Raw genomic sequence first — 16567 nt, forward strand, 5'->3', positions numbered from 1 at the left:
AAGACAGCCTTAAAGAAACAAGAGTTGGTCAGTATAACAGTCCATATCCGTGCATAACCTCAGACTATACCCATTAGTCACCTGCGTCCTGTGTTGACTAATTCCTCACCCACTATCTTCCTTAAATTACGGCAATTCATATATATTACTTAAATTACGGTAATTCAAATAGGATAAAGGCACCGCTCATGGCTCTGCCTGCCCTAAGTTATGGCCTAAACTGTTGTGTTTCTGTCTCTGCTAGCCCTTAGTAATAGCCAGCACTGGTATGTCCATGGCTCTGCCTGCCCTCAGTAATGCCAGCATGTGTGTTTCTGGCTCAGCCTCTTGGTTTCAGCGTAGGCTATACCTATAAAAACACCGCGCCTCTGGCTCTGCCTCTTGGTTTCAGCGCAGGCTATACCTATAAAAACACGGCGCCTCTGGCTCTGCCTCTTGGTTGCAGTGCAGGCTACACCCATTAAAAACCGAGCCTTTTTTTTTTTTTTTTTTTTTTTTAAACGAGTAGACGCCCATCTTATTCTTTATATTATGTGATTACATGTGAGGTAAGGCTCTAGGTGAACTCTTCCCCACAACCTCTGTGCCATCATCGGCAATGTATATAAGCAAATGGTGGGTAAATAGCATGACTACTAACCCACTGTAATGACAATACAGCACCACTAGGGAGAGCCCTCAAGCCGGGCACAATATAAAAAACTAAATGCCGCCATATATGCAGGAAACAGCCCTATACAGGCTTATAATGGCCCATGCGGTGTATAGCCATGTATACTGAGCTTCCGGAGTATGGATATATAATGTATATCCCCGGGTAGCACTATACCTTCAGGGTCCGACTATACCTATAGAGGAAGTGCCATATATACTATTTTAGCTTGTGTGCCCCAATGGGGACAGCAATGACAATGTGTGCAGACTGCAAAGCGCCGCGGCCATGCCAGCGCGACACAACAACAAAGACCATTTTTATTATTATTATTAAGTCCCCCCATATACTGTGGGCCTGCCATAATTTTGGATTAAAAATATACATATGGAGGAAATATTTGTAGTATGTAAGTCTGCAAGGACAGGGTCCTCTCCCCTCTTTACCAGTCTGTAATTGTAAATTTGCTTACTGTAAACAATATCTATAACACTGTATGTAACCCCCTTTTTTTTTAATGTACAGCACCATGGAATTAATGGGGTTATATAAATAAATAAAACAAATATAATAATAATATATGCCGGGGTACAGCCATATATATATACTGAGGTGCAGCTAACCTCAGGGGTACAACGTATATATAGGTGAAGCGTATATCTTCCCAGTAGAACTGGCATGGATAGATAGACTCCATACACACCATATGTTGAGTATATAGCACAGGCCACACTTCCCCCTTCCTTGGGAGTGTGTGTGCAGTTCCCCTCAGGGCCTCACCCCACCCCCAGCATACAGCCTGGTGTAATAGGTATCATAAAACTGGAAGTACAGGCCTCCCCCCTCCTTCTTTGGGACACATGGTAATGGCGGCTCTACTGTAATGGTTGTAGTATATACATGACTATATGCCATACCCTATACTGAGTTATCTGATATATCAGCAATGAATAATGCCAAAATATCTGTAGGTCCGACACACGTACTATACAACAGCATATACCTATATATCCATATACCTGTATACACATGCATACACACACATATATATATATATATATATATATATATATATATACATACATATATATATACATATACATACATATATATATACATATATATATATATATATATACATATATATATATATATATATATATATATATCTACATATAATATAATACCGAAAAATCCGCCATGAATCCTCCAGCAATATGTATATACCGTCATATATTATACCCAGTGTCTATGATATATAATATTAATGTATAAGGATATTAATAGAGCGTGATATTGATGTAACCCCTTTGCACCATGAAATTAATGGCAGTATATATAAATAATATACCGTAATAGTATCAAAATATATAATCAAGGACCCATATACCGGATAGTCTGCCCTAGTAATACTTGTGATACATCCGTTATATATGTCAAACCCTTAATAGTCAATATTATCCATGTTGTTTTGGGGAGGTCATATAGAACAGTATCCATACAAACACCATGCCTGTAATGGGGTATATCCCTGGACTAAATTGCAGTATATACATCCTTGTCATGCATTATATTGAAGCATCCCATATACTCACCATGCACTCATCTGCAACACGTCTACCTCATCGCCATACACCAACTTACTACAGTATCTCTAAATACCCCCAGTCCCATATATAAACCCTATGGCAGTATGCATATATGTATGTATGTATGTGTATACATATACACATACATATATATATATATATATATATATATATATATACACACACACACACACACACACGTCCGCCATGAATAATTGGGCAATAATCCATGGCATAACAGCCCTGCAGTACATAATATAACAGCATTATCTATATATAATACTATATATGTACCCGTGTCTGCAACCATGCCACAGGTACCCTTGAGGCAGCTAACATATAGAAATCCCTGAGGGCAAAGACCTCCCAGGATATAATGATCCTATATATATATACAGGATCAGATACTGCAGCAGTACATGGTGTATCAGGTACATGTCCCCGCATCCCTCATAATGATGTCCCCAATATTATACTCCCTGAAGCAGCAGACACGCTTCCTGTTTTCTTTGTTTGCTTGAAGGATTGTGTATGTGAACCGATGAGTGGAGTAGTTGTCTGAGGATTTCCAATGTCTTTCCAGAAGTCTGCTTGCTTGTTTTCCCGCTGTCCTGGGAGTGAAAAGAAAGTTACTGCTCCTCCCTGCCTCCTTTTATCCCCCTTGATCTCCCCCCTTCTCCCCTGTGCCTAGGTCACTTCCCTTATGTCATTTCCCTTTGTCAATCCTTTACTTCCTCCACCCCTCCTTCCTTGCTGTTCTCCCTGCCTTTTCCCAAAATCCCCAATCACCGGGTCACTGGCAACCTGCCCCGGTCATGCCCCCCTCCTTCCGACCCTCCGTGCCTCATCCGGGGGTTACTATACGCAGACATGCACACGCATACAGTACAATACGCAGACATGCACACGCATACAGTACAATACGCAGACATGCACACGCATACAGTACAATACGCAGACATGCACACGCATACAGTACAATACGCAGACATGCACACGCATACAGTACAATACGCAGACATGCACACGCATACAGTAAAATACGCAGACATGCACACGCATACAGTACAATACGCAGACATGCACACGCATACAGTAAAATACGCAGACATGCACACGCATACAGTACAATACGCAGACATGCACATGCATACAGTACAATACGCAGACATGCACATGCATACAGTAAAATACGCAGACATGCACACGCATACAGTACAATACGCAGACATGAACACACATACAGTACAATATGCAGACATGCACATGCATACAATACGCAGACATGCACATGCATACAGTACAATATGCAGACATGAACACACATACAGTACAATACGCAGACATGCACACGCATACAATACGCAGACATGCACACACACACAATACGGAGATATGCACACACATACAGTACAATACGCAGACATGCACACACATACAATACGCAGACATGCACACGCATACAGTACAATACACAGACCTGCGCACATACAATACTCAGATATGTACATACGTACATATATTTGAAAATAAATACACAAAAATACATAAATACATGCAGTCATACGCACTGATATACACAGATATGCACATCATACATGCACATACAGACAGACACAAGCCTCACTCACCTCCCCCTGGCTTGTCGCCCATCAGGCTCCTCTGTCTTGTGGCTATGGAGGGCGCCCTGCTTGATGGCCATCACTTAAACAGACATGGCCGCGCACAGTGCACTCTGCAGCTGTGTCTGCTACTAATGATGCGGTCGGGCCGGCACTGTGCCTTTAACTTTGCTTTTGTGTCGGCCCGGCCGTGTCATTACTAGCAGACACACAGCTGCACAGTGCACTGTGCGCGGCCATGTTTGTTCAAATGACGGCTGAGCTCAAGTAGTGCTGAAGCTGCTGGGGGAGCGGCCCTGGCCCCCTGGTGTCCCGGCCACGAGTGGGCCCCCTATTTGTTCAGGGCCTCTTGCCCGGGTTCGCCGGGTGCTGATGCCGACCCTGTTGGCAGATTTCCAATCTGGCCCTGACCACCACCCAGAAATTGTCATCAGAGAATGGTGCTGCTGTCACTTACACTGCTTCTATCACCGCTCCTCCAATGACATCTTGTTTCATTGAACGAAGCTGCATGGACAGAAGCAGTGTGGACTGAAGACTGCACCTCCTGCGCGAGCCTCAAACAATGGAGTGGCCATACACAGGCTGGATGTTAATAGTTCCCTACTCCACCACTGAATTCAACTGCATGGGTGATCTAAGGAAACCTGTAGAAGGACGTAGATCTGGGGATTTATTATGATGGAATATAGGCTGAACTGGATGGACAAATGTCTTTTTTCGGCCTTACTAACTATGTTACTATGTTACTATGTAACCGGGTCATATCCCTCAACTCCTGGGGCAACGAAATAGCTTTCCAAATCTGTAACTGTCACTGTGGATGTGGGACGATTGAGAGATATGGGTCTGTGACGTGGAGGTAGTGGCATATTGATCACAAGGACACAGTGCAACGTCCATACTAAGCAACAAGTGCAATCCCATGATTTGCAAAGAGAATTTTCTTACAATTCAGTTTTCCATTCATTTATATGTTTGACATATAACGTTCTGTAAGTTATTACTGCCCCCTAGTGGATGACATTTATAACTGCAATGTTAGGAGAGCCAATTTCACTGTAATATAGAGGTCTGTGATGCCCCCATTACCTAATTCTATTGCTTGACCTCAGCAGGGCCCCTGCGGACATCCTTCCTCAACAGACAGATGACTTTACCGAGGCTCGTCATTCCCACAGCGGGCACTCGGAGGCACGCAGATGTCCGACCTGTCAGTTGCAATGAGATTTGGATAGGAAATTAGTAGGAATTTCCAGTCTAAAAGTAATTACAATATCCGAAAACTGCAGCAACTTCGGAAGGAGGGAGGGGGTCGCAATATTTCAGAGTACGAGGCTGTCGTCAAAAGGAACATAATATGCATAGGATCCTGGTCACGAATAGATGTCCTGCCCATACCTACTTGAGAATGTGACAAATCATTTGTAATCCAAGATTTATCAAAATCATTTTAAGCCATGAAATATGACACACATTTTACCAATAATTGTCATAACGATGCATATGGCATAACATATTTGGCAAACATTAGCAACAGCAATTATATCTGTCATCCACTAGAGGGCAATATTGGCTTTCGGATTCTTGTATTCCACTGCTGGCAATTTATATTATTGTTTTTTTTTTATTATTATTATTATTATTCATTGCTTTTCAAAATTGACATAGACATATTGGGCTTGACGTTTTTTTTTTTAGATGAGTTTTATCTGTATTGAACACCATTTCAATTTCAAAGGGGAAAAAGACAGCCCCCTTGAAAGGGTATATGGGACTGGCCCGGGAAAGGATAATGAAGCCATCCATTCCTTTTTCCCCACACAATATGATGCACCCATATGATGCCCCCATATAATATTATGCCCCCATATAATAATAATTTTATGTATATAGCGCCAACATATTCCGCAGCACTTTACATTATGATGGCCATATGATGGCCTTGTATAGTAATATGTTCCCATATGATGCCCCCACACATTATCACACACCTACGCGATGCCACCCCATAGTATTATGTCCCATATGGTGCCCTACACAATATGATGTCCACACATAGAATTATGACCTCATATGATGTCCCCAAAGATTATTATGTCTCCATGTGATGCCTCAGGGGCTCGTTGGCAAGTTGTAGCCTGGGGGATAACAAAACAGTGGGCCTCGAGATGCAGCAGCCAATCTTTAGCCTGCTTGTCTCTGGCCTCTGTATTAAAGCACAAAAGGAAAGAGGCTTTAAAAATAATGGTGGCTGGTACATAGATAGAGGAACAGATCAGCCCTCAGTACATAGATACAATCGCAGACCCGAGCTTACTACCTACATAAATACAGGAACAGAATCAACTGACTACACAGATCAGAGAATGGAACCCAGATTAATACATAAGTGCAGGAACAGAAAGGAACACACAATTTTAGACCTATAGCTCTCTTGAACACCGATATAAAAATTTTTACTAAAATGTTAGCCTCACGTTTAAATCAGATCATTCCAGATCTGGTCTCATCAGACCAGGTAGGGTTTGTGAGGGGTAGAGAGGCAAAAGATGGAATACGCCGAATGATAGATCTAGTTCGGATTGCGGAGCTGTCTGGCTTCCCCAGTGCATTCCTGTCATTGGACCTAGAGAAGGCCTTCGACAGGGTGCACTGGGGTTATGTCCGGGCAGTTCTGGAAAAATTTGGGTTGGGAGGATCAATTCTCGAAGCTATTTTAGCTATATATTCAGCCCCTTCGGCGAGAGTGTGGACGGCGGGCGCTCTGTCGGGACCTTTTTATATAACAAACGGGACGCGACAGGGCTGCCCCCTGTCCCCAATAATTTTTGTCCTATGTATGGAACCACTGGCGGAAAGGATTAGGACTTCGCCTTTAATTTCAGGGGTAATGGTAGGAAAGGAGGCTCATAAAATAAGTCTTTATGCGGATGATATTATTATTTCTTGTGTGAACATCAAACAGTCCTTATCGACAGTCTTAGATGAGCTGAAGGAATGTAGTGAGATATCGTTCTATAAATTAAACCTGAATAAATCATCAATCCTTCCGGTGGCAATATCAATAGAGTCCATACAAGATATGAAGAAATTATTTTCATTCCAGTGGTTAAAAGAAGGAATTCCGTACTTAGGGATAATGTTGACAACTACAGATCAGATAATAAAAGTAAATTTTACAAATTTACATATACAAATTAAAATTTTACTAGAAGATATGCATAAAATCACCACTTCTTGGATAGCCCGTATAAATGCTTTCAAAATGATAGCCTTACCAAAGATCTTGTATTATTTCAGAACCCTCCCCCTAAATATACCAAAAAAATATATTTATGATCTACAATTATTAGTTAGTAAATATATATGGGCATATAAGAAACCACGCGTAGCAAGGGCGTTACTATATCTACCTATGGAAGAAGGGGGGATGGGAGTTCCGGATCTAATGGCATATCATAGAGCCTCAATATTAGTGGGTTTAAAAGAATGGTGGCAGATGACTGGAAACCACTAGGGTTGAGCGAAACGGGTCGAAATTGTTCAAAAGTCGCCGACTTTTGGCAAGGTCGGGTTTCATGAAACCCGACCCGACTCCAGTGGGGGGTCGGCCATGAAGTCGGCGATCTTTTGAATCTGGAATCGGAATTCCGATCCCGATTCCCGATATGTTTAAGATATCGGGAATTGGTATCGGAATTCAGATTAAAGTGTAAAATATAGAATTAAAATAAAAAATATTGCAATACTTACCCTCTGACGCGCCCTGGTACTAACCGGCAGCCTTCCTCCTTCGAATCCGCGCTTCTAGGACCTTGCCGTGACGTCGCGGTGACGTTGCGGCTTGTGATTGGCCGCGCGGCCGCCCATGTGACCGCTCGCGCGGCCAATCACAAGCCGCGACGTCACCCGCGACGTCACCGAAGGTCCTGGAAGGGCTGATTCTTAGGAAGGAAGGCTGTCGGAAGGAAGCAGGGCGCTTCCGAGGGTGAGTATAGCGTGAATGGGCGCGTTAACGGCCGCGTTGCACGGCGTTAATTTCGCCGTGCAACGCTGTCCGTTTAACGCGGTCCAATAACGCAATGGGAACCCAGCCTTAGAGTTAGGGGAGGTATTGGAATTAAAACTATGGGGAAATAGCATAAAGGAGGTTAAGAGAGTGTCATCCTGTATAAATCACGTGGAACAATTAAAGAAAACTCAAATGAGATGGTATCTATGCTCAGAGAGAATTGCAAAATTTAATCCGCAATCCTCCCATTTATGTTGGCGAGGATGTGGACTAGTAGGCAACCAGAGACATATCTGGTACTTGTGCCCGAAGCTTTTATCCTTCTGGGGCGGTGTCTTGAAGCTGATTATGGAGATTACGGGGGTAATGGTACAAATTACTCCCTCAATGGCGATTTTACACATCGGTTTGGAAATATTTTCTAAACAAATTAGAGGGTTGATATCACATATATTGATAGCGGCTCAGATACTGTTGGCTAGAAAATGGAAGGAGACCTCTCCTCCAACCCTAAAAGAGCTGACCGAAAAGCTGAATGTGAACTGTAAATATGAATTAATGTTGTCTCAGTCTCACACTAGGAGAAAAAAGGTAGCAAAGATTTGGCAAACCTGGACTGTGAGTAAATATTATTTGCCTTAACATAGCTGTTAAAAAATTTTTTTTTTTCTTCTTTTTTTTTATGCAACTATAATTTGTAATGGAAATAATTTATGTTTTTGTTGTTATGTGTCACTTTTTGAAAAAAAAAAAAAAAAATTAAAAAAAAAAAAAAAGGAACACACTGCATAGGTAAGGGAGCAGAACCGAGTTTACTACATAAACACAGGAACAAAAACAAACTTATTACATAGATACAAGAACAGAACCACACTTATGACATCTATATGGAAAGAGAACTGCACTTGCTACATAGATACAGCAACAGAACCAAGCCTACTACATAGATTCAGGAACAGAACTAAGCTAACTATATATACATGGTATCAGAACCACTTACTACATAGATACTGTAACATCCCAGCTTACTAAACAGATACAATAGCAGAACTGAGCTTACTGCATAGATACAGGAGCAAAACTAAGCTTACTACAGAAATACAAAAAGAGAACATGATGTCTAATTCATTGAACAGCATGCGGTGCCGACAAAAATTGAACACTATAACAATAGTTATATAGTGAGGTCTTTTTGCATATCACCTGTAAAAGAAAAACTTTTGGAAACTTTATTTTCACACCTAAAATATATATTCTGGTTTTGTTTTAGGATACTCCCTACACCCGTCACATCACTGCTCCATATGCATTTTGCCTACTTACACTCACTGCCAATTTCTTTCTCTTCTGCTCGAAATGAAAGAAGCAGAAAGTGGTCGGCATGTGGCCGTCTGTATACAAATTTATGATAGAGCCATGATGTGAGGAGCATGGAAAGTGTGAAAGCAGCCAAATCCTAACAGTACATCACACAATATCAGGGGCCAGTGAAAAACTGCAAATGTCCTGAACATCTCTTTAAAGGAAACCTGTCACTATAAGATAAGATATTTATCTGCAGAAATGGGGTCAGTATGCAGGTAATAGCCTTTAAAGCCTAGTTAAATGATTTACTGTAAAAGCGTTAGCCCATCCTTGGGCCCTTCTTGGTATAATGTCCCCATCCTGGGTTCCTTCCTGGTGTAATGTCCCTCATCATGGGCCCTTCCTGTAATAAGGTCCCCCATCCTATACCCCTTTATTTGATAATGTCCCACATTCTGATTCCTTCATGTAATAATGTCCCCAATTACTGACCCTTTTACATAAGCAACAAAATACATTTAACCCTTAATCCTGCTTCAGCACATGATTCTTAATTCGTGGGCCAGGAGACCTACATCGGCTGCGGTATCGCCGTGCACCAAACCAGCATTGGCGCCGGCAGTGGTGGCTCTTGGGCAGCTCCTGTTGCATGGTGGCTGCCTGCTGCAGCCCCAGGGGTGACTATCTCTGCCACCTTTTCCTCACTGACATCTTCCAGACCCCCGTAGAGCCCACTCAGGTGCCGACTGTTGTGCGCCATTCTCAGGGAGAGCCTCCTGCTATGCATCTCACCACTCGTCGCAGGGAAAATTGCATCGAGCGCCTTCTGATGCCGGGCTTCCTGCACGTCTGACTCCATCTCTTCCAGGGCAGAACTTCTGACGTGATCACTACGTCATAATTCACTCTCGGCAGCTCCGCCTTCAGTCGCGCCCCCTTCCAACACAATCTTCCATGCAGTGGGCCGCGCCTCACACTGCATCACGCCTTCCTCCGGAACGTACCTTTTATTCCGGGCAGTCCTCTGTCCACCGGGGCCATCCTCTTTCGGACAGTCACTTGTGAGGTCTGAACCTCTTTTCGCGCTTTCGGGCGCCATCTGTTATGTTTGCTAATGACAGGTGTTATGAAGGCAATCCAGAAACACAGTGTGCTTAGCGATCAGAGCGCACACAGTGATCTGACAAATACCCAAAAATACAAGAACGAGCTCTGAGACGTGGAAACTCTGTAGACTGCACACCTGATCCTATCCTAAACACAACTAAAAGCGGCTGTGGATTGCGCCTAACAACTACCTAGGCAACTCGGCACAGCCTAAGAAACTAGCTAGCCTGAAGATAGAAAAAAAGGCCTGACTTGCCCCAGAGAAATTCCCCAAAGGAAAAGGCAGCCCCCCACATATAATGACTGTGAGTAAGATGAAAAGACAAAACGTAGGGATGAAATAGATTCAGCAAAGTGGGGCCCGATATTCTAGGACAGAGCGAGGACAGTAAAGCGAACTTTGCAGTCTACAAAAAACCCTAAAGCAAAACCACGCAAAGGGGGCAAAAAAAAACCACCGTGCCGAACTAACGGCACGGCGGTACACCCTTTGCGTCTCAGAGCTTCCAGCAAAACAAAAGACAAGCTGGACAGAAGAAAAGCAACAAAAAAGCAAAAAGCACTTAGCTATACAGAGCAGCAGGTCACAGGAACAATCAGGAGTAGCTCAGATCCAACACTGAAACATTGACAAGGAGCAAGGATAGCAGCATCAGGCGGAGTTAAGTAATGAAGCAGTTAACAAGCTCACCAGAACACCTGAGGGAGGAAGCTCAGAAGCTGCAGTACCACTTGTGACCACAGGAGTGAATTCAGCCACAGAATTCACAACAGCCATCCACACCCACGATAGGTGCTGTTTCATCGTTTCTTCGCTGCCATTGTCATCATCTTGGAATCCATGCTTTGAGCCGCCATCTTAGACCGCATGTATTCCAGCACTCTTCCATGTGTGTCATTAGCCATATCTTCACCGCTTTCTTCATGTGAGGTAGTCACATTCCACCAACTACGCCAAATGTAAGATGCCCATGCGAGGTAGTCGTGGGCGAGCTTCGGTCCCCGCTCGCTCTGGCAGCCTACAGACAAGGTGTGTCTCAGTCCCAGTGTGTTGCTGAGTATGTGGTGCTTTCCTCATACTTCTGGCCTGCAGACCTCTTCTGACTTCAGGAATCCTTCTCCTGGAACCCGAGCAGCAATTAATCCCGGAGACACTTGGTTCATGAAAACAAAACTTTTACTTTGTGAATGGCAGTCTGTACAGTATTTACAAGCAGATGCAAAGGATAAGCTCCACCAGGGCATCATCTCTCCCACAGGAACAGTGCCCAACTTCAGCCTTAGATCTCGGTATAGGTGGCATGTCCCTCTCACTGGCTTTCCTAGCCCTAGGGAATCTTCCTCACCTCTAGCAGTATATCTGGATTGCAATACCTTCTGCCCTATGTAGTCTGAGTCCATCGTTCCTTGTAGCTTCACAAGATGAGTGTGCCTCTGTCCCCCGACTTCCATCTCGAGGTTGCCCCAGGCCATTAGACGGAATCACACGGAAGGGTATTTGCAGCAATCCAGTGCACCGAGTATTAGGTTCACGCTGTCCCTAACAGCCTCAGACCTGCTACATAACTCACTGTAGGTTCACGCTGTCCCTAGCAGCCTCAGACCTGCTACATAACTCACTGTAGGTTCACGCTGTCCCTAGCAGCCTCAGACCTGCTACATAACTCACTGTAGGTTCACGCTGTCCCTAGCAGCCTCAGACCTGCTACATAACTCACTGTAGGTTCACGCTGTCCATAGCAGCCTCAGACCTGCTACGTTACTCACTGTAGGTTCATGCTGTCCCTAGCAGCCTCAGACCTGCTACATTACTCACTGTAGGTTCACGCTGTCCCTAGCAGCCTCAGACCTGCTACGTTACTCACTGTAGGTTCACGCTGTCCCTAGCAGCCTCAGACCTGCTACGTTACTCACTGTAGGTTCACGCTGTCCCTAGCAGCCTCAGACCTGCTACATTACCCACTGTAGGTTCACGCTGTCCCTAGCAGCCTCAGACCTGCTACGTTACTCACTGTGGGTTCACGCTGTCCCTAGCAGCCTCAGACCTGCTACGTTACTCACTGTAGGTTCACGCTGTCCCTAGCAGCCTCAGACCTGCTACTTTACTCACTGTAGGTTCACGCTGTCCCTAGCAGCCTCAGACCTGCTACTTTACTCACTGCTGCCGCCCCTCACACAGACTGTCACTTCCTGCACTTGCACTAACTCTCAGTTCCTCCTCCCAAACTGGGCCGGCCACTACAGTTAACTCTGTCCCAGCCAACTGCAGCCCCAGTGGGTATCATACCTTTACCACATACATAAGCATCAAATACATTTAACCATCAGCTCCCACCACCCTTACACTGGAACACTCATATTTTTGGCAGGGTTTTATAAACCTTGCTCTTTTCGGACTAGGATGCTTCAAATTTGTGAGGAGTGTATCTGAAAATTCAGGACATTTGACGGGTATGAAATCCATGTCTAAGTCATCGTAAAAATGCAGATTGTGTAAATCAACCCTTGCAGATCCAGCTGACACTTGTATATTACATTATTGAGCTGTACCAACCTGACCAGCACTGTAACCGTAAGGCCTGGGAAAGGGATCATGGAGCCGTCCACTCCTATTACAGTGTATGCTGAGAGACGTTTACAAGTCATAGGGGGTAGCTATACGGCAACCTGAAGAAAGCCTGTTGTGAATTCATCCATAGTGAATGTCACCCTCTGGTTCACTATGGCACCGGAGGTGGCATGGTGGTGCCACCATCCCAATACAGGTCCAGATGTGCCAACACCCATAGGAGTATTTGGGCATGGAGTCCTATTCATCCAGATTTGCCCCAGACCTTCAGGTTCTACTGACCTGTGTGATTTGGAGAACACATCCCTTTCCTCGTGTATTATACTGGAGCCATCATATAACGGTGTCTGTTACTCCAGCATATGGACAACGCCTCCGGAGTCCCAGCTCGGTTGGCAGGGAGATAAGTGCGGAGAATGGATATTGATAATCTGCTCATAACAACCAACTGCTGCCAAGAATATCAGATGTATTTCCGCTCTGTCGAATTAATTTTGGAACAGAGAAAAGCAATCAGGAGCCACCATAGACCTTGGAGCTCTGTGTGGCCTGTCTGATGATGAACACTGGGATGGTATAACTGGTATAAAGTTCTTCCCAAGAGGCAGGACCCACTGGTTCTCTCAGCTCGGATGGCACTGTTATTGGGATTCCACAGTTTTTAGGGAACTGAGGCTGGCATTGTTATGTGGCACTTGGCTCTGTGGCTGGTATGGGTACTTCAGTTGTCACTATGATGGGACACTATGGCTGATACAGTTTTGAGAGTATCATAGTTGACACTTCTATGGGGCACAGTAGATGATGCAGTTTTGAGGGCATTGTGGTTGGCACTGTTATGGGACACTATGGCGTGTAGAATTTTACTGGTACTGTAGCTAGCACTATTATGGGGCACTATGGCTAATATAATTTTGAGGTCATTATGGCTACCACTGTTATGGGGCACTATGGCTGATATAATTTTGAGGTCACTGTCTAACTGCCATGGGGCAATATGAGTGGTACACATCTAAGGGTACTGCAGTTGGTACTGCTATGGACCACTATGGCTGATACAGTTTTGAGAGTACCATGGTTGGCACTTTTATAGGGAGTTGTGAAGAGCACCTTTATGATGCATTATGGCGGACACAGTTTTGAGTCACGGTGACTAGCACTGTGTGTGGTCTACGGTACCTCTGAGAAAGCTGTGGGGCACTATGGCTGGTACAGTTGTGAGGGCACTGCTGCGGCAGTATCAATAGTAATGTACAGTTTTGAGGAAACTGGTTCTTCTCCTGTGTTAGGACACTATGACTGGTATACTTCCGATAACTGAGGTTGGCCTTGTTATGGGGCACTGTGGCTCACACAAGAGGGCACCACAGCTAACACTGTTATAGACACTATTGCCGGCGCAGTTTTGAGGGTACTAAGACTTTCACTGTTATGGGGAACCATCCTGAAACAAATCACATGTCTCTAGTGTGCAGAATTCCCTCTGCCCTACCGGTGTGTTTCCTTAGGATAGGCTTATAATTTTGTGCACCTTTTTGTTCACAGGTTAATGGAATTGACCTTCGTGGTGCTTCCCATGAACAAGCTGCAGCGGCTTTAAAAGGTGCAGGTCAGACGGTCACGATGTTAGCACAATACCAGCCTGAAGGTAAGAAATGGCGACACGTTCCTCCTCCTACTTTAATCAACATGTCAATCCGCTGAAAGACAAGCAACTGCATTTTACTGCAGCATTCAGTTGTTTTATGGCTCATACATCACGACTGTCTGAGTACCTAGGAGACAAATCACTAAGACGGGAACTTTTAAAGTCATTTTTGCAATACGTGCTAAAATTTATGGGAATGTCCTAAAATTCAGACACAATCCCAGCAAATCTGTGGCATCCATGACCAACTAGACTCGAGGCAAGGTTTGTGTAAACCCGACCAAAGATCGATGCTCAGGGGCTGGCCATCAGGAGGAGCATTCCCAGGAGGAGTTTTTATGTGGGATTAAAACAATAACAATTTTGATAAGTTTGGTTTTATGTGTATCAAAATGTTGCATATTTACAGTATAGCGTAACAATTCTGTCTACAGCAGTTTTTCCACTTTTTCTACTAGTTTTTCCACTACCCTCCAACTTTATTGCAACTTTTTATAGTCACAATTCATAAATTTGGCTGAAACCTTCTTTGCATAGCTAGCCAGACACACCTTACTGCTCAATTTTAAAAGTGTCCAGAGAGGCAGAAAAAAATAAAATACATTTATATATATACACTGCTCAAAAAAATAAGGGGAACACTTAAACAACAGAATCTAACTCCAAGTAAATCAAACTTCTGTGAAATCAGACTGTCCACTTAGGAAGCAACACTGATTGACAATCAATTTCACATGCTGTTGTGCAAATGGAATAGACAACAGATGGAAATTATTGGCAGTTATCAAGACACCCTCAATAAAGGAGTGGTTCTGCAGGTGGGGACCACAGACCACATCTCAGTACCAATGCTTTCTAATGTTTTGGTCACTTTTGAATGTTGGTTGTGCTTTCACACTCGTGGTAGCATAAGACGGACTCTACAACCCACACAAGTGGCTCAGGTAGTGCAGCTCATCCAGGATGGCATATCAATGCGAGCTGTGGCAAGAAGGTTCGCTGTGTCTGTCAGTGTAGTGTCTGGAGGCTGGAGGAGATAGGCCGGTGCACCAGGAGATGTGGAGGGGGCCGTAGGAGAGCAACAACCCAGCAGCAGGACCGCTACCTCAGCCTTTGTTCAAGGAGGAACAGGAGGAGCACTGCCAGAGCCCTGCAAAATGACCTCCAGCAGGCCACAAATGTGCGTGTGTCTGCACAAACGGTTAGAAACCGACTCCATGAGGATGGTCTGAGTGCCAGACGTACACAGATGGGGGTTGTGCTCACAGCCCAACACCATGCAGGACGCTTGGCATTTGCCACAGAACATCAGGATTGGTAAATTCGCCACTGGCGCCCTGTGCTCTTCACAGATGAAAGCAGGTTCACACTGAGCACATGTGACAGACGTGACAGAGTCTGGAGACGCCATGGAGAGCGATCTGCTGCCTGCAACATCCTTCAGCATGACCGGTTTGGCAGTGGGTCAGTAATGGTGTGGGGTGGCATTTCTTTGGAGGGCCGCACAGCCCTCCATGTGCTCACCAGAGGTAGCCTGACTGCCATTAGGTACCGAGATGAGATTCTCAGACCCCTTGTGAGACCATATGCTGGTGCGGTTGGCCCTGGGTTCCTCCTAATGCAGGACAATGCCAGACCTCATGTGGCTGGAGTGTGTCAGCAGTTCCTGCAAGATGAAGGCATTGAAGCTATGGACTGGCCCGCCTGTTCCCCAGACCTGAATCCGATTGAACACATCTGGGACATCATGTCTCGCACCATCCACCAACGTCACGTTGCACCACAGACTGTCCAGGAGTTGTCGGATGCTTTAGTCCAGGTCTGGCAGGAGATCCCTCAGGAGACCATCTGCCGCCTCATCAGGAGCATACCCAGGCGTTGTAGGGAGATCATACAGGCACATAGAGGCCACACACAATACTGAGCATCTTTTCCTTGACATGAGGCATTTCCACAGACGTTGGATCAGCCTGTAATTTGATTTTCCACTTTGATATTGAGTATCATTCCAAATCCAGACCTCCATGGGATATTCATTTTGATTTACAATGATAATTATT

General features: G+C 44.6%; 1 protein-coding gene across 4 annotated transcripts in view; it reads left to right on the top strand.

The window, feature by feature from the left end:
* The window catches only part of DLG2 (discs large MAGUK scaffold protein 2), a 1534662-nt gene that overhangs the window by 1167482 nt on the left and 350613 nt on the right, over positions 1-16567 (top strand). For all 4 annotated transcript variants that reach the window (XM_069759326.1, XM_069759327.1, XM_069759329.1 and 1 more), the window contains one exon: positions 14405-14507. In XM_069759326.1, the coding sequence (XP_069615427.1) occupies positions 14405-14507 (103 nt within the window). The remainder of the gene's footprint in view (positions 1-14404; positions 14508-16567) is intronic.

This window comes from Ranitomeya imitator, chromosome 3 (assembly GCF_032444005.1).
Source record: "Ranitomeya imitator isolate aRanImi1 chromosome 3, aRanImi1.pri, whole genome shotgun sequence".
Classification (NCBI taxonomy): Eukaryota; Metazoa; Chordata; class Amphibia; order Anura; family Dendrobatidae; genus Ranitomeya; species Ranitomeya imitator.